The 21134-nt window shown below is 49.4% G+C and overlaps 1 protein-coding gene across 1 annotated transcript; it reads left to right on the forward strand.

The window, feature by feature from the left end:
- Positions 644-20809, forward strand: FCRL6 (Fc receptor like 6). Its single transcript, XM_005677243.3, has 10 exons — positions 644-761; positions 7098-7118; positions 9245-9511; positions 10024-10308; positions 10439-10714; positions 11101-11226; positions 15566-15631; positions 16258-16329; positions 20612-20643; positions 20720-20809. The coding sequence occupies exons 1-10, from the start codon at positions 731-733 to the stop codon at positions 20807-20809; spliced, it is 1266 nt and encodes a 421-aa protein (XP_005677300.2). The 5' UTR covers positions 644-730.

Raw genomic sequence — 21134 nt, forward strand, 5'->3', positions numbered from 1 at the left:
TGGAGGGCCTCCTGTGGAGGCGGGGGTCAGCAGGGTTTCGCCACAGGGCTGGGACACTGGCGGCAATTTATGTTTTCCAATTTCTCCGTTTATTCTTTTTTTAATGTTCTTTCTCAAGCCTTTATCAAATGTAGTAGAAAAGCTTTTACATACATATATGTATATAAGTAATATGTATTATATATATATATATTAGAAAACATGAATTTTTGCCTAACACACTAATGACATTTTGATTCCACTTGTTTGACTTAGTGTTAATAGAATGCTAGATTTCTAGTTAAAAAATAGATATGCAACAAGTAACAAAGGTTTGCGGTACAGCACAGGGAACTATATGGAAAATAATTTCAAAAACAATATATGTGTATATGTATAACTGAATCACTTTGCTGTACACTTGAAACATCGTAAGTCAACTACACTTCAGTAATATATATATATTAAGAAAACAGAAAAGTGCTTGCCAGTGGCTTATCTGACTACCTTATGATTTATGGTCAAGAAAATTTTATTTGTGTTACGCTCCTTCTAGCAAAGAAGAAATACCAATTTGAGCTTGTAGTTTCTTCCCCACTTCCTGTATTTAGATTATCAAGCGCTAACACAAAGCACGTCAGAGGGGGTCACCCACCCACCCCTGGGCCTGTGGCCTAGATGCTCTCCCTGCCATCCTCGCCCCTGACTCCAGTCTGTCCTGCGTACCCTCTTCCACGCCAGGCCGGGCCCCATGCTGCTCTGGATGGTTGCGCTCCTCTTTGGTAAGTCACCAAGTGCCAGTAGCCTCTCCTGGGCACCAAAGACTGCATCGTTCCTAAGATGCAAACTTCCTTATTTCACCTTTTCTAGTTTGAGTGGGTTTATGGCTAGAGCTTGAGACTAGTGTGTGCACATGGGTATGCTTGAGAGTGATGGGGATGAGAGTGATGGGGATGAGAGTGATGGAGGTGATGGGGATGAGAGTGATGGGGATGAGGCCATTTGGGGAGCCCCAGGCTTTCCTATCCCATTTTCCTGGGTCCTTGGAAAGGCAACCATTTGATGTGTCAAAGCTAATTTAGGGAGCCAAAAAAAATCACATGCTGAAGTCCAGTGACATTTTTCACCCTGTGAAATCAAGTTAAATTATCCATCAGGTCTATCTTGAAAGGAAAATAAAATCACAGAAGGAAAGGAGGCTGCTGGGGTGCAGAGGAAAGATCAGGGAAGTGGACAAAAGGCAGTTCCACACGTTTTGCTCAGCAAGCGGAGCTAAACGTGAGGTTTTACAAGAAGGTATATTCCAAGAAGCCTCAGCCTTTTCTTGGAACCAGTCAACAATGACTGGGCTCCTTCCCTGGTCAAGAGGTTTATGCCCTGACTGTCCAAAGCCCTCTTCAAAATGACCATTCCTATTCTGCCTACTTCCTCTCTCTGTCAGGGGGAGGTTCTGATTTGGGTCTGACTGGCCCATGGGGACCCATGTTATTGTTATTGTTGCTGTTGTAGAGTCACTATGTCGTGTCCAACTCTTTGCAACCCCGTGCACTGTAGCCCACCAGGCTCCTCTGTCCATGGGATTTCCAAGGCAACGATACTGGGGTGGGTTGCTATTTCCTTCTCCAGGTGATCGTCCTGACCCAGGGATCAAGCCTGCATCTCCTGCATCCCTGCGCTGGCAGGAAGATTCTTTGCCACTGAGCCACCTGGGAAGTCCACAGGGACCTATACGAAGGTTCAGATCCATTCTCCTGAACCCATAGCTGTCTCCTTGATCCACTGGGGCCGGTCACACGTGCCAGGAGGGACTGGTCTCCAGACAGAGGATTGGAGTGGGGACGGGTTGCTCGGCTCCCCTAGATTCAGCTCAGTCTCAGCCATTGTCAGAGGCTACACTCAAAAGGAAAGAGTCTGGGCACGTAGATCACTTCGCTTCACAGTTTCTGAGTTGACTTGCTTTTTGTTTTAAGCTTGATCCCAGAAGTTTGTTTTCACTGAACCAGAAAAGCAAATGTGTTAGTCATTCAGTCGTGTCTGACTATGCAACCCAGTGGACCGTAGCCCGCTAGGCTCCTCTGCCCATGAAATTCTCCAGGCAAGAATACTGGAGTGGATAACTATTTCCTTCTTCGTGGGATCTTCCTCACCCAGGGATTAAATCCAGAATCTGCATTGCAGGCGGATTCTTTACTGCCTGAGCCACCCGGGAAGCCCTGAAAAGCAAGTGCATTCCTAAAAACACCCCCTACCTGGGTAGAGTTTGTGGGAATTTAGCCTCTGAGAAGAAAATACTTGTTCCACTCAGGGCTCTTCCTTCCCCAACATCACCATGTTGCCCTGTGTGTTCTATGAATGGTCATTTGGACAAGTGAGAAGGTCAGTGCTCACATTAGGGCAGGGACAGGACGGCCTCGTGCCTGAATACGCTCCAGATGGGAGATTCTTAAGGGCACATCCCTTCCTTGCGAAAGGAATAGAGTCATTGGACTTGACTAGATAAAAATCTAAGAGCTCCCCGGCGTGTAGCCCAGGATCTGGATGGGGGAAAGCAAAGGAGGAGGAGTGGAAAGTCAGTAACTGGCTGAATAATTGGATGGCATATGGGAAACCCAGGCGGGACTGAGTCACATCTGATGCTCAGGACCCCTGAAAGCCAGCCTGAGGGTCAGACCCCCTGTCTGAAAGTGTCGGAACAAAGTTACCGTTAAGGGTAAAGCTGCCATTTCCTCTCTAGCGCTATTTCCTCTCAGATGTGGCCAGAGAGACAGAGGAGAGGGAAAAAAAAATTAAATATACAGTACATGCATTATGTCATATAACCTTCAGAGTCGTTATAGGGGAGGGTTTAATTTTTATCCCTGTGAAGCAGTTTGAACTGAGGTTCAAAAATGTTGAGAAACTTGCCTAGATTTACCCTGCTAACAAGCAAAACAGAGATGGGAACCCAATCCATTTTGTCAAACCCTGTGCTTTCTCTGTTCTGTCTCACTACCTCTAGTCTGGATGTAGTTGGATTTTAATCAGGTGAAACTAGAAATTATACTCATTTAAAGCGCCTGGCAGGATGTGGTCACACAGCAAATGGTACCTGTTGCTAGTACTGTCTGTCACAGGTTCTAGAAGCTAGAAGCCCTGAGGCTGAACACTCTGGTCATGGCTGTATACTGAAGGTATATCTGGGCTTCCCTTGTGGCCCAGATGGTAAAGAATCTGTCTGCAACGCAGAAGACCTGAGTTCAATCCCTGGGTCAGGAAGATCCCCTGGAGAAGGAAATGGCAACCCGCTTCAGTATTCTTGCCTGGAGAATTCTATGGACAGAGGAGCCTGGCAAGCCCCAGTCCATGGGATTGCAAAGAGTTGGACACGACTGAGTGATTAACACACACTAAGATGTATTTAAAATTTAGGCATTGAACCTCGATCTTCCTCTGAGCTGTGCATAGGCCAGCTTCAGTCCTCGTACTGGAACCCACCCCCATACACACACAGCAGCCGTGACACACAGCCCTCCCGGTGCGCGGCTGCCACCCCTTGGCAGAGTAGCATGTTGCAATGTGGTAGAGATTTACTGTGATGTAGCTCCTCGTGTGGAGCTGAAACCTGCCTCTCTGATCTAACTAGTTCCACTTCTGCCCTATGAGGGCTTCCCAGGTCGTGCTAGTGGTAAAGACCCTGCCTGCCAATGCATGAGATGTGAGACGGCCGGGAAGACCCCCATGAAGTTACAAGCCTCTCCTTTCTTTTAAGCTTAGCCCATCAGGTATTTGAAGGCCACTGACTATCCCTACTCTGTCTCATCTTTCTCAGATAAACGTCTCCCAATTCCTCTAATAGGAAATGGTTTCTAGGCCCTGTTCGTTGCCCTGGTCTTCTCGGTCCTGCTAAGCTTTGTCAGTGGGTCAGGAGCCGGGCTTTCTCATCCCTCCCAAAGCGGCCCAATGAGTGCAGAGCTCACTGGGGCTGTGACTTCCGCCATCCAGGACTCCACAGCTTTACCGTAGCTCTTGGTTTCACATCACACTGTCGCCTCATCTTCAGCCTGCACCTGACTGAAGCCCTCGGGTTCTCGTCATAGGAACTGCTGTAAGCAGATGTCATCTACTCTGTTTTTCCCCAGTTGGTGGCCGTTTTGATTATACACAGTGGTTCTGCAATCGCAACCCCGAGGCCTTGCAGTGCCCTGGAGAGCAAGTCGTTGGGATCTGGGGCACAAGCTTATTTGAAGCATCTATGCTTGCTGGAGCCTACCCTCTTGTTATAGGCATCAGACACCTCAGCCTTGCTGTTCATCACTTTGTAGCTGCAGAACTGTTTTCCAGTGGGGAAGGGAAAGGAAGGGGAGGCATCACTACCCAGTGAGGTCTTAGTCACTCTGAGATCAGGCCTTCTTTCTGCTTTCGGCTAATGTAGAAGCCACCTCCCCAGACGGGGGTCGGTATAATCTATGTAACTGCTCTGTAAGGGAAAAACGACTTATTGTTACCAAAAGGTATGCATGAGGGGACCTGGCTGCTTGCCACTCAAAAGCCAATAAGCAGGCCAGGTTGGTGGAAAGGAAAGTGCTTTATTTCAGGAGCCAGCAACTGTGGGAGAGGGTGGCGGACATCTGTCCAAAGGCTGACTCCCCCTCTGACAGGCAGCCGGTGAGAGCTTTTATAGACAGAGTGGGGGGTGGCGGGTGACATGCAGAAACAGCAGTCATCTCTGACAGTCATCTTCAAAGTGGTCATCAGTGGTCTGACTGGCATCACCTTGGTTGTTTTAGGTACAGTTAACCTTCAGTTTTGTGGTCCATTTGTTCCCATTTCTTTGCGGTGAGTTCTTGGAATTGTGGCAGCTCATGTCCTGGACTGTCTGGGCATCATGCAGTTAATTCCTCCACCTGGGGTTTTGGTGTCTATAAGACAGTTCACAGGATATGGCTCAGAATATTACCTGTAGCCCTTGAGAAGGAACTAAAGGTGCTTGACTGTGCTTAATGACTACATTATTATTTGGTCCCCTTTGACTGCTTTCCTTTGTTTCAGCATTTCTCACTTCTCTGATTAAGCTGATTCTTTGACTAAGGTTTTCCAGAGGCAAGTGGCAAGCAGAGAGGCCGGTGTGGGGAGGGGCAAGGACCATACGGTCCTGCTCCATTTCATTGCCATTTCCACTATACAGACAGAGCCAGGAATTGGAGGCTCTTGAGCTTTAAACAACCTGTGCAAGTTCCCATAGAAAGAGATGGACTCATGAGATCAGTCCACGTCATCTGGTTCCAAAGCCTGTGTGCTTCCCACTACACCAAGATCACAGAAGATGCACTTAGATTGCAGGCAGGGGAAGATGAAGGGATGGACTCGTAATCTTATACACCCTGAGAACCTGCGGGGGAGCTGACCTGAGCTGAGTAGGTAGAGAATATGTCCCAAATCATGCAGACAGCATGCATGATGGCCTGTGAATGAACACACACGCCAGATCTGCTGAGGGGATCTTCCCCCCAACTCCCAAGACCATTCTTGCATTTCTCAGGATTCTGCACAGCACCCAGCAAAGAGAGGCACAAGTAAATGCCTGGGGACAGGCTGGACTGACCACACTCAGCCCTACATCATTCATTCTTTTGCCTCTTGCCCCAAAGCCCAGAGTCTGCTCCACTGCTTTACATCCAACTCTGCCCCTCAGTTTAGGGTCTCCCATCCCGTAGCCTGATCACACCTGCCTAATCTCATCTGTCATCATTTTGTGGTTTGGCCTCTCTTTCCAGGCCACCTGGGCTTCCCTGGTGGTTCGAATGATAAAGAATCTGCCTGCAATGCAAGAGACCTGAATTTGATCCTTGGCTCGGGAAGATCCCCCAGAGAAGGAAATGGCTACCCACTCCAGTATTCTTGCCTGGAGAATCCCACAGACAGTGGTGCGTGGCAGGCTACCGTCCATGGGGTCACAAAAAGTCAGATGTGACTAAGCAACAAACACTTTCACTTTCCTGTCCACTTACTGTCCTCAAGCATTCGTTCATCTAGAAGCATTAGTGCAACGCATACAGGATGCAACCCGGTGCGGTGTGCTGGCCTGTTGCTGGTTCTCTCATGCATCCAAGCTGCCTGTCCATGCCCCACAATCGTTTAGTGACTACTCCTCCAGGGAAACCTCACCTCCTTCCTATGATCACATCCATACAGTCTATTCTTACCTCCTTCCTATCATCACTTCCATATACTCTATTCCCCAGAGCTCTGTGGGCAGATGGGCCACAAGAATCCGGTCCTGCTTTGCTGAGTTCTTCTGTACGTGTAAACAGGCCCTTCAGGCCCAATAGTGTAAGAATCTAGTCCTGTGTCTTCTACTTTTTGTTCCCTGCCCTGCACAAGTTGGGGAAGCATTTGTGCATCTATTTAGCACATGCTTATTGAACACAGACCATGGTCCAGGCACGGCCCTAGGTGTAGGTGATACGGCAGTGAACTAGACAGGCAGAGGAGCTGCTCTCATGGGGCTTAAGTTTTAGACAGAGGGAGGGAGACAGGTGATTACAAGTAGGCAATTTAATGGTAAGGTCATTTTAAATGACGATAAGTGCTCTGATGGCAATACAATAGGGTATTATGATAGTTGTGCTAAGTTGCTTCGATCATGTCCAACTCTTTGCAACCATATGGACTATAGCCTGCCAGGCTCCTCTGTCCATGGGATTCTCCGGGCAAGAATACTGGAGTTGCCATTTCCTCCTCTAGGGGATCGTCCCAACTCAGGGATTGAACCTGTGTCTCTTGCCTCTCCTGCATTGGCAGGCAGGTTCTTTACCATGAGCACCACCTGGGAAGCCCAGCAAGACCTGTCTAAGGGGGTAATATGTGAACTGAGATTGGGCAAAGAATTCCAGGCAGTAGGTCCACCATAAAAGTTGAGTGGCTGAGTGGCTGTTTGGTTAGATAGCTGGGTGGCTGTTTGGCTAGATAGCTGGGTGGCTGGGTGCTGAGTGGCTGGGTGGCTTAGATAGTTATGTGCTTAGGGGGCTGGGTGGTTGACTGGTTGAATGAATGTTAGCATCTATTTATACGGTGACAGGCCCTCTCCTTGTCAGAAAGTTCTTTCTGCTACTTAATCTATCACTTTTTTTCTCTTGCAGTTCCCTGTGTTGGGAAAGTTGGTGAGTCTTGTCCGTGTCTCTTTCATCTCCAAGGGTGTCTCTGGGCCATAACTTAATAGATGGGTAAAATCAGAGCCACTGGGTCAATCCTAAAGGAAATCAACCCTGAATATCCATTGGAAGGACTGATGCTGAAGCTGAAGCTCCAATACTTTGGCCACCTGATGCAAAGAGCCGACTCATTGATAAAGACCCTGATGCTGGGAAAGATTGAGAGCAAGAAGAAAAGGGGACGACAGAAAATGAGACGGTTGGATGGCATCAGAAGCCTGGGAGTAACAATGAGTAATAGACAGGAAGGCCTAAGAAGAGCCCCAGCACATCCTGTCTTCACCTGGTCCACCTGGATCCCCAGGACTCTTTGCCTCACAGAACTAATGATGCTCACAGTGTAGCTGAATGACGGACCTTGCTTCCTTGGCTGCTCTTTCTAGTATCACTGCGTATTGCTAGAAATGACTTGGACGTGAGTTTGAGCAGACTCCAGGAGATAGTGAAGGACAGGGAAGCCTGGCACACTGCAGGTCTATGCAATTGCAAAGAGTCAGACACGACTGAGAGACAGAACAACAGCGACAGCACTGGGTCCCCCAGCAGCATCTTCAGAGCAGCTCCAGCCTGGATCTCTTCCTCAGGAGTCTTCCCCAATGCCTAGGAAGAGGAGAAACCCAGGACCTCACTGTCTCAGGCTGAGGATAGTTACAGGGTGACTTCAAGTTCCAGAAGAATGACTCTAGGCCTCCACCCGGCCCCCTTATAAGTCCAACGGCCCCCACTTCCTCCTCTCAGTGTGGCTCTGGAGCTTCTGCCATCCCCACTCATCAACATCTGGATTCGCGTCCACCCTGCTAACGCTCAAGGAAGCAGGCATCTTTGTCTGTGGGTCAGCCTTCTTTCTCCCTTGGCTACCTTTGCCCTCCTGCTCATCCTGTCCCACTGACCTCCATGGAGCTTCTGTCAAGTGGGTGAAAACTCTGACCTATGAAATCTTGACCTCTGGGGGCATGTTCTGTGATGCCCGAGGAAGAATCCAAACCAATATTTAGTGGTGGTAGAAAGAGCAGCCAAGGAAGCAAGGCCCATTATTCAGCTACGCTGTGAGCATCATTAGTTCTTGGGTGAGAATAAGAGTCCGAGGGATCCAGGAGAACCAGACGAAGGTAGGATGTGCTGTGGCTCTTTCGGGGGCTCCCAATCTGATTACGCATCATTACTGTCAGGCTTCTGAGGTTGTCTGAGACCAGCGGTACCTGGTTTGCCAAAGACGTATGTCCCAGGGCCAGGCCAGTCTGGGATTGCCCTGCAGATGATGCCGGGGCCCCAGGAGCTCTTCTCTTGTCCACATCAGGGCATAAAAGGCATTTTAGAAATGAGGACAGAGGTGGCAGATCCCACATTGTGACTGTGGTGGAAATGAACCTTGCTGCTGGGAGTGCTGATGGAGGCTGGGCCCGGGGAAGCCCGATGAGGGAAGTCGGGGGGAGCGAGCCCAGGCCATGGCACGTCCAACACGCACCCCTTCAGCTCCTCTCTGGTGGGGAGGGGTGCACATACCATCCAAAGTGGATGCTGCAGAAAGAGCTGTGCTGGGGTCACCAGGGGAGAAGAAACCAAACTAAGAGAACGGGGATCCAATCAAGAGGACAAAGAACAACGGATGGAAGGAACGCAATTTGCCTCAAGCTTGCCAAGGTGGCAGAGGAAAGGGCATTGCAAAAGCAAACAAGGAGGGGGACGTCCCTGATGGTCCAGTGGTTAGCGCTCTGAGCTTCCGCTGCAGAGGGCAAGGGTTCCATCCCTGGTCCTGTCGGCGGGGTGGCGCAGGGGGATGGAGAGAAGAAGGGTAGGCGGGAAGGAGGCCAGAGAGAAGGCACAGAGAGAGGAAAGAAGGGAGAGGAGGGAGGAGGAAAAGAGAAGGGCAGAGGAAGCAGGGAGGAAGGAGTGCAGGAAAGCAGAGGGCCGGCCCCGGCCTGGCATGACGGCCCGGGACAGTGGCAGCTGCGAGGGTGCCATCCAGGAGCCTCCATCCCAGGACTGGGGTGGGGGTGGGATTAGGCTCGGGAAGAGGAAGGAAATGGACTGAGAGACCCACAGCTCCAGGGTGACCCTGTTCCTGCATCTTACAGTCTGGCTGAGCCCCCAAGCCCAGCCATACCTCGTGTTTGAGGGGGATATACTGATTCTGCGATGCCGGGGAAGGAAGAATGCAGCGCTGTCCCAGGTGAAATTCTACAGAGATGAAAAACTCCTCCATTTCTCTAAGAACAACCAGCCTCTCTTCCTGGGGACAGCAACAGCTAACAGCAGTGGCCGGTATAACTGCACTGGGCGGGTGAAATATGCCAGAAACACGGACTCATGGGATTCAGGGACTGTCATGGTTCAAGTCCAAGGTGAGTCACCACTTGGGGGGTGGGATGGTTACGGTGCTGCTCAGGGGCCTGGTCTTAGAGGACAGCAGGGCTTGGGGCTGCACCCCTCTCTCTGGCTGCCCCTGCTGCTGAGTCAGTCGTCAGGGCCCTGAGATGCCCAAGATGCTATCTACATACCCTCCCCCACCATAGGACATGCCTGGAGTCAGGGAGGCGGAAGATGCCCTGGGCGGGCAGGGCGGGAAGAGCCCAGAAGCAACCGTGATGCTCACCGCCCCCTTGAGACCCTGAGCCAGACTCTTCCCCTCTAGGGACTAGATGACCGCTAAGGCCCGTCTGGGTCTGGCTTTCTGGGACCCCAGAGGGGCTTGGGAGCATGGGCATTGTTTCAGGGTTTTTGGGTGGGATGAGCGGTCAGGTGCTGGGAGACGGTATTCCCCGTGGGGCCTGGAGTGGGCCAAAGCTCAGACCTCAGCCTCCCCGGGACACACTGTCCAGACTCCCATCGTCAGCCCCCTGCTGTCTCTCCCCAGAGTTGTTCCTGCCTCCCGTGCTGACAGCCCTCCCCTCTCACGAGCTCTGCAAGGGGAGCCCTGTGACCCTGAGATGCCAGACAAAGCTGCACAGTCAGAAGTCTGCCTGGCGGCTGCTCTTTTCCTTCCACAAGGAGGGCCGCACCCTGCAGAACAGGAGCCACCACCCAGAACTCCACATCCCAGCAGCCAAAGAGGGAGACGCCGGGCTTTACTGGTGCAAGGCCTCCCCTGAGGGTGGCCAGGTCCAGAAACGGAGCCCTCAGCTGGAGCTCAGGGTGTGGGGTAAGTGGGGGAGGGGAGATGCTGCTTAGACGCCTGGGCTGTGGGCAGTGGGGGCCCTGATTGTGTGGGGAGGGGTCCCTAAGGGAGGACCCTGAGTAGTCCACTGACCTCCCAACTGCGTGCTCCCTAGCTCCTGTGTCCCGTCCCCTGCTCACCCTGAGACCCACCAGCCTAGTTGTGGGGGAAGAGGTGGAGCTCCTCTGTGAGGTCCAGAGGGGCTCCCCTCCAATCCTGTACTCATTCCACCTCAATGGGGACATCCTGCGGAACCACGTGGCTCCCCATGGGGGACCCGCCTCCTGCCTCTTCCGGGTGATGTCAGAGCAGCATGCTGGGAACTACTCCTGTGAGGCCGGGAACCGTGTCTCCAGAGAGACAAGTGAGCCTGTGACACTCTCTGTGGATGGTAGGTCTTGTCCCCCAGCCGGGCTCTGAGCCCTAGACCTCACTGCTCTGTGTTCCTCCTGCCGTGCCCGGCTCACTGCTGGGTACAGAGCAGGCGCTGCATGACTGACTGAGCATGGACCCTGCTGGGAACATCTCCACTGACCCTGGTGGGGAAATAGTGAAGCCCACGGAGAGGGAGGGGACACCACGGGGGGCCACATGCTCAGCCATGGGATGCCCATCCACGGTGACATCCTTTGGTCCTTCCCTCATTCCCATTGGCCAGGCTTCTTCAGGCCAGGCGTTTCCCACTAATGCCAGCCACTCTGACGCTCCTGTGTGTGTCTGTGGTGCATCTGTGAATTTCATCCTCAATGCTCATGGTCACCTCTACTCACTCCCCAGATCCTCAGGTCTTATCTGCCCTCACCAGTAGCAATTGGCTGGTTCCTTGGCTGCCTGCAAGCCTGCTTGCCATGACGGTCATTGCTGCTGCACTTCTGGGGTATTTCAGACCCTGGAGGAAAAATGGTTAGTAACTCTTTTGGGCCTTTTTAGTTACTGAATCCCTATGCCAGGCACAGTCCAGCCATTGGAAAGTGAGTCTGATGGGACCAATTGCTTACTTCTGGGTACTGGGAGGGAGAGGGACTTTTCTTCACACGTCACACAAAGGGGCCCCCGGAGGGACAGTTACAACTTTCAGAACTCACACACACCCAGGAGTGTGTTGGTGCAGTCACACAAACACACTGCTGCACACTCAGGCATGAATAAGGCACAAACAGAGGAATTCTTACAAGCCAAACGAGATGTAGTCCAGTGTCCTTCACATTTGAGAGACAGTCTGTGGCTGTGAATAAGACAAACCCAAGGCCTCCAACTCTCTCCTTGAAGTCAGGGGAGCTCTGGTCCACTTAGTAAGGGAGAAAGAGCACACGAGAACTGCAGTGCACATGCGTGCTCACGCACGCACACTTCTGTGCTATACTGGGCTCTGGGTGAGTGGCCATGTATGTCAGCTCAACAGGAAGGAAGTGTGGTGGAGAGGACTGGGAGTGGCCTGGTCCCAGCACTGCTATTTACCTATTCGGTGACCTTGGGCCAGTCCCCTCGAAGGTGCACTAAATGCCTCCCTCCTGGGAGGTTGTAAGGGCTGAGATAATGAGGTCGCATCTATCTCATACCTAATGTATTAGCCTGGCATTGAGTGGGAGCTCAGCACGTTCTCATTCTAGTTCGAGCACATCACCTGGCGGGTTCCTAGGCTGCCTTTGCTCCTGCTATATCCATTCTCCAGTTCCTCTGATCAGAGTCTTTGAAAATAAAAAGTTTAGTTAAGTCTCAGATGAGATGTGAAACTATTCCATAAGATATTGTCTACCACATGCCCGCCTCCAGCTTACATTTCAACAAGCCTCGTTTCTTTTAACAACATTTAAAGACTGAAATGTGTACTCTTGAAATAAATCCATCACGTGTTTTTGCGGAACAACTACAACAACAAAAATCAGATGAGAGTAATGCTATCGGCAGAGGATTCTATAGGGAAAAAGAGGCTGCCCTGATAGCTCAGTTGGCAAGCAATGCAGAAGACCCCAGTTCGATTCCTGGGTCAGGAAGATCCCCTGGAGAAGGGATAGGCTACCCACCCCAGTATTCTAGGGCTTCCCTAGTCAGGTGGTAAAGAATCCACCTGCAATGCGGGAGAGCTGGGTTTGATCTCTGGGTTGGGAAGATCCCCTGGAGAAGGGAAAGGCTACCCACACCAGTATTCTGGTCTGGAGAATTCCACGGACAGTATAGTCCATGAGGTCGCAAACAGTGGAACACGACTGAACAACTTTCCCTTTCTATAGGGAAAAACAAGTGAAAATAATTAGATAAATGGGATTTCTAGGTAATCTATGGGTTTTGAAATTCAAGACTCTTCTCTTCCTGTCTTGGTCATGATAATTAAGCATGAATGTTGGCTTTCAAAGCAATCACCTTGGGTGGCTCCAGGTTATTCCAATTTTAACCTTTGTTCGCCTGAAGGCATGTTGAAGGGAATGGTTCCCAGCGCCAAAGCTATTTGGTCCCAGTTTATTCCTAGGGCACCTACAGTGTTTCAAATCAACCTATTTCTTCCTCCCCCAGGGACATTTTTATTTTCCACTTGCCAAGGGCAAAAGTAATTGGTGTCGTAGACCTTCAGCTAGATTTGCTTATTCAAGTATGAGGCCCCCTCTGCTAAGGAATTTGTGATGAGTTTTCTGGGAGTTAAGCTAGCCTGCTTTTTGAGGAAGACCACCCCATCCTACAGTTCCAAGTATTCCTCCCTGTCCACAGCCAGGGTACCTGAAAGTATCTCTCCCCATCCCCAGCCACACCACCTCGCCAGGCACCCCAGTTGGAGCTTAAGTCAGCCTCCAGCTTCCTGTCCCCTTCTTAATTTAGCAGCCTCTGTCCATCTAACTTCTCATCTCTGCTTTCCTTTAGTCTTGAGTCTAGAATCCATGCAGTCAGGCCAGGGTTGCTTTAAGGTACCAGGGGTCTTCCCTGGTAGCCTAGCTGGTAAAGAATCCGCCTGCATTGCAGGAGACTCTGGTTCGATTCCTGGGTCAGGAACATCCCTGAAGCAGGGGTAGGCTACCCACTCCAGTATTCATGGGCTTCCCTGGTGGCTCAGACGATAAAGAATCTGTCTGCAATGTGGGAGGCCTGGGTTGGAGACCTTTGATTCCTGGGTTGGGAAGATGCCCTGGAGGATGTATGGCAACTCACTCCTGTACTCTTGCCTGGAGAAGCCCAATGGACAGGGGAGCCTGGCAGGCCACAGTCCACGGGGTTGCAAAGAGTTGGGCACCACCGAGCAACTAAGGACAGCGCAGTTGGAGAGAGACGAGGCAGGCCCAGCGTTAGATGGGGAGGCAGCAGGAGTAGGGACCATGAAATGATGGACTGAGTTCTATTCTCCCTGCACCTGCATAAAACCTCCTTCCCTGGCCTGGCCTCAGTAACAGGGCTGTTCCCACCCACTCACCTTTGGGTCAAAGCTTTCAGGGCAAAGCAACACATCACAGTCTTCCCCTCCCAGCCCCAAACAAGATGGTGGAGGAGCAGTCACTGGTGAAAGATCTTCAAGAATAAGATGCCTTTCACATGGGACAAAGGCACATCCCTCTTCATGTGGAGACTCTGCCTCCCCACTCATTCCCACCCCGCCACCCCGCCCCCACTGTCAGCTTGTGAGCACCTGGACTCCAGTTCAAAAGAAACTTGTCTCTCATGAAAATAAGACTCCTGGCGGAGGTCTTACCGTTTCAGAATCTCAGGGGCACAAATCCTTCTTTAGAATGTCACTCAGAAAATCAGCTTCAGGCCAAATTCCGCAGTTACCCAAGAAACACTGTCCAACAACTCTTCTCTCCATGTTCAACTTTCCAAGACCCTTAATTATTTCCAAACAGCATATCCATTCCTCAAGAAATGAAAACATCCCACAGACTGTATCTCTGAAGGCAATCTTCAAAGCGTTCTGACCAATGGTGGAATCTAGGATGTGGTCATACAGGAGGTCTGTTTCGAAGTAGCACCTACATAAGTGTACAAGTTCTGGCTGTTTTTTCAAGTGTTCATTTTACTTCCTGTTGTCACGCCTCCCATAAAACACAGTTCCATCAAAATCACGGAGCTCTTTGGGAATGAAAACTCAGAATCACAGCCTTGATGGATGAGCATCAGGGAATGTTTAATAACCAGGGGCCTCTCTGAGTCTCCACAAATGCCCTCTTCGTTTTACAGAAGGAGCCACGTTCAAAGGTGCTACCTGATGACTCTGAAGCTTTCTTGCTATAAGAGCTAATGAATATTTCTTGGACACCGGGCATGAACTGAGTGTTCTCAAATACACCTGCGACCCAATTCCCATCCCAGGACATAATTTTTAAAGTTCTGGAAACGTCTGCTATCACAGAGGCGGCAGGCTAATGGAGAAAACGCACACACAGTGGATTAAGATTCTGTCTCCACCAGCTTTCTGTGTGACCTTGAAGAAATCACCTCTCCCAACCAGTCACCTCATTTTAAAAAATGGAAATCATAGGATTAACCTTTGCAAAGTGGTTGTGAAAAATGTCAGACAGCCAAGAATTAGGAAGGGGGGCCTTTTTGACATCCAGCTCTGTGCTGGCCCCTGGGTGAGGGGCTTTGCGATTAAGTAAATGTTGCATTTTAATTCCCTGGTCCTGCTGCGTTTTTGGCACGTGGAGTGTTGTCAAACTTATTAGCTTTCCTCCTCCTGAAAAGCAACCTGACTTGTGGATCTGCACTGTTTCAACGCAAGGGTGTAACCCATCTTTTCTGACCCTGCCTCCTCCCGTTTGTGGTTCCTATGGAGCCATCCTATCCATTAGGGTATTTTTTTTTTCGAAAGAAACATCCCATAAAAATTAACCATGTCCAGACCTGTTGATTAACAATCATCAGCAAACCAGTCTCAGACCTCCAGCAACCCACTGTTGTGTTGGTCGCTCAGTCGCGTCTGTTTCTTTGCTACCGTATGGACTGTAGCCCGCCAGGCTCCTCTGTCCTTGGGATTCTCCAGGCAAGAATACCAGAGTAGGTTGCTGCACCCTCCTCCAGGGGAATTTTTCCCACCTGGAATCAAACCCGGGTCCCCTGCATTGCAGGCAGATTCTTTACCATCTGAGCCACTAGGGAAGACCAGCAACCTCCACTGACATTTTTTTCAATTTAATTTTTAAATATTTTATACAATTTATGAAGGTAATTTTATACAATTTGTAAAGGTAAACTGACTGTCTTACTGCACCCTCTGCCTAGCCTGCTGAGGACACTCAGTGAATCATACCTTTTCATCTCCTAGGGCCTCTTCCACCCCAGAATTTACCCTCAGCCCCAGTTGAAGAGCAGCACCAACTGTATGTCAACGGTAAGGATTTGCATCAGGACTAGCATCTGTCCATAAAGGCAAAGAAGTGCCTCACCAGGGGGAGTCAGGAGAAAGAAGGCCTCATGAGCCTGAGTCTTGGGAATCAGTCATTTGGGGAAGAAAGCAGGAGGCTTCCAGGGAGAACTTGAGGAGCAAGGAGCAAGGGCTGGTGGTGGGAGAGGGAAGCAGGAAGGGATCCCAGCCCCCAGGGGGGAGGTTTAGACCAACGGTTACCAGATTATGTCCCATGGGCCAAATCTGGTCCACCAAGTATTTTTGCAAGGAACATTGTGTATGTATTGTGTATGGTTGCTTTCACATCACAGAGCTGGGGTTTGCAAAAACTAAAATATTTACTACCTTTTTTTACAAAAAAAAAACAAACCAACCTCTAAGTGCCAACCTCTAGTTTGAACAATATCAGGGCTGGGGAAACTGCTAGAACCTGTATCAGGGGGTACAGTCCTCCTGCCAAGATGGATATCTCACATCAATAACCACTTCCCACTGCCAGTTATCAGCATAACAGCCCCTGACTGGCTTCCTTCCATAAGTGTCCTCAGAACACTTAGGTCTCGAGGTGGGAGAGCAGGTGGTCCTTAGTTAAGCTTCATCCCTTCTTCCAGTTCATCGCCAGAATGAAAGCAGTGAAGGAGCTATCTACTCTGAGATTCATACAATCCCAAGGGAGCATGAAGGTAAGTGATCTCCAGCCAACCTTGACATCTTTGTTCATGTAAAGGGGTAGTTTGAGGCCTAGGGTGAGGTATCACGACCACCATCATCACCCTGACCACCATCATCATAAATACTGGAACTTTCATCACCACCACCTTCCTTCACGACTTCACAACCACTATCACCACAAACACAGGTATGTCAAAAGTTCAGTTCAGTTCAGTTGCTTGGTTGTGTCTGACTCTTTGCAACCCCATGGACTGCAACACACCAGGCTGCCCTGTCCATCACCAACTCCTGGAGTTTGTTCAAACTCATGTCCATCGAGTCACTGATGTCATCTCATCCTCTGTTGTCCCTTTCTCCTCCTGCCTTCAATCTTTCCCAGCATCAGGGTCTTTGCAAAGGAGTCAGTTCTTCGCATCAGATGGCAAAGTATTGGAGCTTCAGCTTCAGCTTCAGCTTCAGCATCAGTCCTTCCAATGAATATTCAGGACTGATTTCCTTTAGGATGGACTGGTTGAATCTCCTTGCAGTCCAAGGGACTCTCAAGAGTCTTCTCCAACATCACAGTTCAAAAGCTTCACTTCTTCGGTGCTCAGCTTTCTTTATGGTCCAACTCTCACATCCATACACGACTACTGAAAAAACCATAGCTTTGACTAGACAGACCTTTGTTGGCAAAGTAATGTCTCCACTTTTTAACATAATATCTAGGTTTCCCATAGCTTTTCTTCCAAGGAGCAAGCATCATTTAATTTCATGGCTGCAGTCACCATCTGCAGTGATTTTGGAACCCAAGAAATAAAGTCTGTCACTGTTTCCATTGTTTCCCCATCTATTTCCCATGAAGTGATGGGACCAGATGCCATGTTCTTAGTTCTTTGAAAGTTGAGTTTTAAGCCAGCTTTTTCACTCTCCTCTTTCACTTTCATCAAGAGATTCTTTAGTTCTTCTTTGCTTTCTGCCATAATAGTGGTGTCATCCACATATATGAAGTTATTGATATTTCTCCCAGCAATCTTCATTCCAGCTTAAGCTTCATCCAGCCTGGCATTTCACATAATGTACTCTGCATATAAGTTAAAAGCAAGGTGACAATATACAGCCTTGACATACTCCTTTCCCAATTTGGAAGCAGTCCATTGTTCCATGTCCAGTTCTAACTGTTGCTTCTTGACCTGCATACAGATTTCTCAGGAGGCAGGTCAGGTGGTCTGGTATTCCCATCTCTTGAAGAATTTTCCACAGTTTGTTGTGATCCACAGTCAAAGGCTTTGGCATAGTCAATAAAGCAGAAATAGATATTTTTCTGGAACTCTCTTGCTTTTTCAAGGATCCAACAGATGTTGTCAATTTGATCTCTGTGTCCTCTGCCTTTTCTAAATCCAGCTTGAACATCTGGAAGTTCTCGGTTCATGAACTGTTGAAGCATTTTGAGCATTACTTTGCTAGCATGTGAGATGAGTGCAATTGTGCAGTAATTTGGACATTCTTTGGCATTGTCTTTCTTTAGGATTAGAATAAAAACTGCCTTTTCCAGTCCTGTGTCCAAATTTGCTGAGTTTTCCAAATTTGCTGGCACATTGAGTGTAGCACTTTCACAGCATCATCTTTTAGGACCTGAAATAGCTCAGCTGGATTTCATCACCTTCACTAACTTTGTTCATAGTGATGTTTCCTAAGGCCCACTTGACTTCCAACTCCAGAATGTCTGGCTCTAGATGAGTGGTCACACCGTTGTGGTTATGTGGGTCATTAAGATCTTTTTTATATAGTTCTTCTGTGTATTCTTGCCACCTCTTCTTAATATCTTCTGCTTCTGTTAGGTCCATACCATTTCTGTCCTTTATTGTGCCCATCTTTGCATGAAATATTCCCTTGGTATCTCTAATTTTCTTGAAGAGATCTCTAGTCTTTCCCATTCTATTGTTTTCCTCTATTTCTTTGCACTGATCACTGAGGAAGGCTTTCTTATCTCTCCTTGCTATTCTTTGGAACTCTGTATTCAAATGAGTATATCTTGCCTTTTCTCCTTTGCCTTTAGCTTCTCTTCTTTTCTCAGCTCTTTGTAAGGCCTCCTCAGACCACCTTTTTGCATTTGTTTTTCTTGGGCATCGTCTTGATCACTGCCTCCTGTACAATGTCACGAACCTCTGTCCATAGTTCTTCAGGCACTCTATCAGATCTCACCATCATAAACATCATCTCCACCACACCTTCAGTGTGACCATCCCAACTAGGGAGGTGGTTTTTGTTTGTTTGTTTGCCCTTTTCTGAGCATTGTGGAGGAACAAAAGAAAAAGAATGATAGTTTGTCTCTGCCCCCAAGTATAAGTCTAAACAGGACAGTCCCAGCTCTAAGATGGAGCCAAAAAGACCATGAACCCCAGCCACGGATACGACAGTGAGGATGGCAGAATGGGAAGGCTAGTCCTCTCTCAAACAGGCAGCATGGAATCGTGGGGAAAGTGTGGGTTTCTGCGTCAGTCAGAATTGAGTTCAGAACTTGACTCTGTGTTCTGCGTGACTGTGAGAAAGTTACGTAAGCTCTCCGAGCCTAATCTGTGAAGTGAAGTGAATTTGCTCAGTCGTGTCCGATTCTTTGCGACCCCATGGACTGTAGCCTACAGGGCTCCTCTGTCCATGGGATTTTCCAGGCAAGAGTACTGGAGTGGGTTGCCATTTCCTTCTCCAGGGGAACTTCCCGACCCAGGGTCGAACCTGGGTCTCCCGCACTGTAGGCAGACGCTTTACCGTCTGAGCCACTATAACGTGTAGATAATGCCTGCATATGTGCGTTCTAAGTCGTTTCAGTCATGCCCAGCTCTTTGAGATCCTATGAACTGAGGCCCACTAGACTCCTCTGTCCATGGAATTCTCCGGGCAAGAATGCTGGAGTGGGTTGTCATGCCCTCCGGCAGGAGATCTTCCCCACCCAGGGATCAACCCTGAGTCTCCTGCGGCCCCTGCATTGCAGGCATTCTTTACTGCTGCACTACCAGGGAAGCCCAGATAATGGCTACTTTGTAAAATTATTATGAATGACTAGGAATAGAACCTGGGTTGTAGAAACCACAGAGATTGTCTGGTATGCAATAGGTGTTCAAAAACAGGGAGCTTTCTTTTACGTCTCACCTGTACAGAGACTTGAGTTCCTGGTCTATAAAATGGGTCTGAATCAGCCTAGGGGCTCTGCTCCCCCACCACCACATTTCCCCCACATTAGGGAAAGTGGACAGCCAAGGAGTCTCTTGGACACAGGGCTCTTCCCTCAAGACCTGACCAGTTGTGCCCATAACATGGCCAAGCAGATGGGAAGCCCACGTGGGCACAGTTCCTTCCTGCGAAGAGTCACAATGAGGACTTAAACATAAGGAAAAAAAAAAAAAGTCAACCTCAGACTATATGGTTCTCATGAGCGAAATAAGGGAAATGAGGAAATGGGATCCTTTAATCCTTGCAGACAACAAAGATGAAGGCAGGGGTGGGGGTGGAGGTAGTCTGTTTCCAACTCAAGCTCTGAACAGGCTTTACCTGATGGTGAGCACATGGGTCTGAAACCCAAAGGAAAGAGAGCCCTTATGTTCCAAGATGCTGGAATTTTTGTCAGTGGGATAATGCTTCACATTCTCTAAGATTCAATGTTCTTATTCTTGCCTGGAGAACCCCATGGACAGAGGAGCCTGGAAGGACATGGTCCATAGGGTCGCAAAGAGTCAGATACGACTGAACCGATTCAGCACAGACTATTTCTTATGGAAGTGACTGTGGAGAGTTAATCACCTCGCTGAGCCTCGGAATCAATACCCCCTGCTAGACAGGACTGATGTGAGATTAGATAGGTAGCATTAGACCTCTGCTTGTTATATACTAGATAGACTAGATATATAATTCTCACACCTAAAGGTTGCCCCATGCAGAACAGGTGTCTAATGGAGGAGTTATTCTCTAGAATACTTCTAAGTATCTATTCTCTAGATACTTCTAAGTATCTTGGAGACCTTCGTCTCCCCTGCTTCTCACTGGAATCCTACGAGGCAGTCACTGTCATCACCACCTCCCTCTCCTGGTTGAAGCAGCTGAGGCTCAGAGGCCAAGTCAGCGGCCTCAGGTTGCACAGCTGGGGTCTCCTGACTCCACCTGCTTTCAGATTGAGGGCGAGAGGCCCTGAGAAGTAACAGGGGAGCAGGCCAGACCCTGCCAGCCCGTGTTCTCTAGAGGAAGGTGCCAGCGAGGAGGTGGGAAGGGGACACCCTGTGAGCCCAGCGCCCTAACCTGAATGCTGCTCTTCCCCCACAGCCAGGCCTGCCCAGCCAGCCCAGCAGGAAACGGTGAGATGGGACTCCTGCTCTTCTCTCCTCCTCTGTGTGACCTCGGCTCCCTTACCCTGACCCCACTCTCCCACAGGACATTTCTGTCATCTATGCTGAGGTGAAACACCCACAGCTCAGCAAGGATCCAGACAAGGGGCTGAACAGAAGAAGCACGACCCGCTGAGCTCCTGCTAGTGACTACAAGGAGGCCCTCTGCTAGCAATGGCATCCCCCACCCCAACACACACACCTCTGCAGCCCCCAGTGCTCCCCAGGAGGCCAGGGAACCGCAGCCTCTTCTGTGGCTTCCATTCCCCCAACCTAGCAGCAAGTACCCCCATTTGAGGAACACATGAGAAATCTCCTGTTATCGCTTAGTGTTCAAAAAGATACATGGTTGTAGATCTGTTTGTTAATAAAGGTGTATCAATTCATTTCATATTGTCCATCAGTAGCCATCATTTGGGCTGCCTGATTATTTGGTCTGATTTACTCAAGGAGACTGGACT

Source organism: Capra hircus, chromosome 3 (genome assembly GCF_001704415.2).
Source record: "Capra hircus breed San Clemente chromosome 3, ASM170441v1, whole genome shotgun sequence".
NCBI lineage: Eukaryota > Metazoa > Chordata > Mammalia > Artiodactyla > Bovidae > Capra > Capra hircus.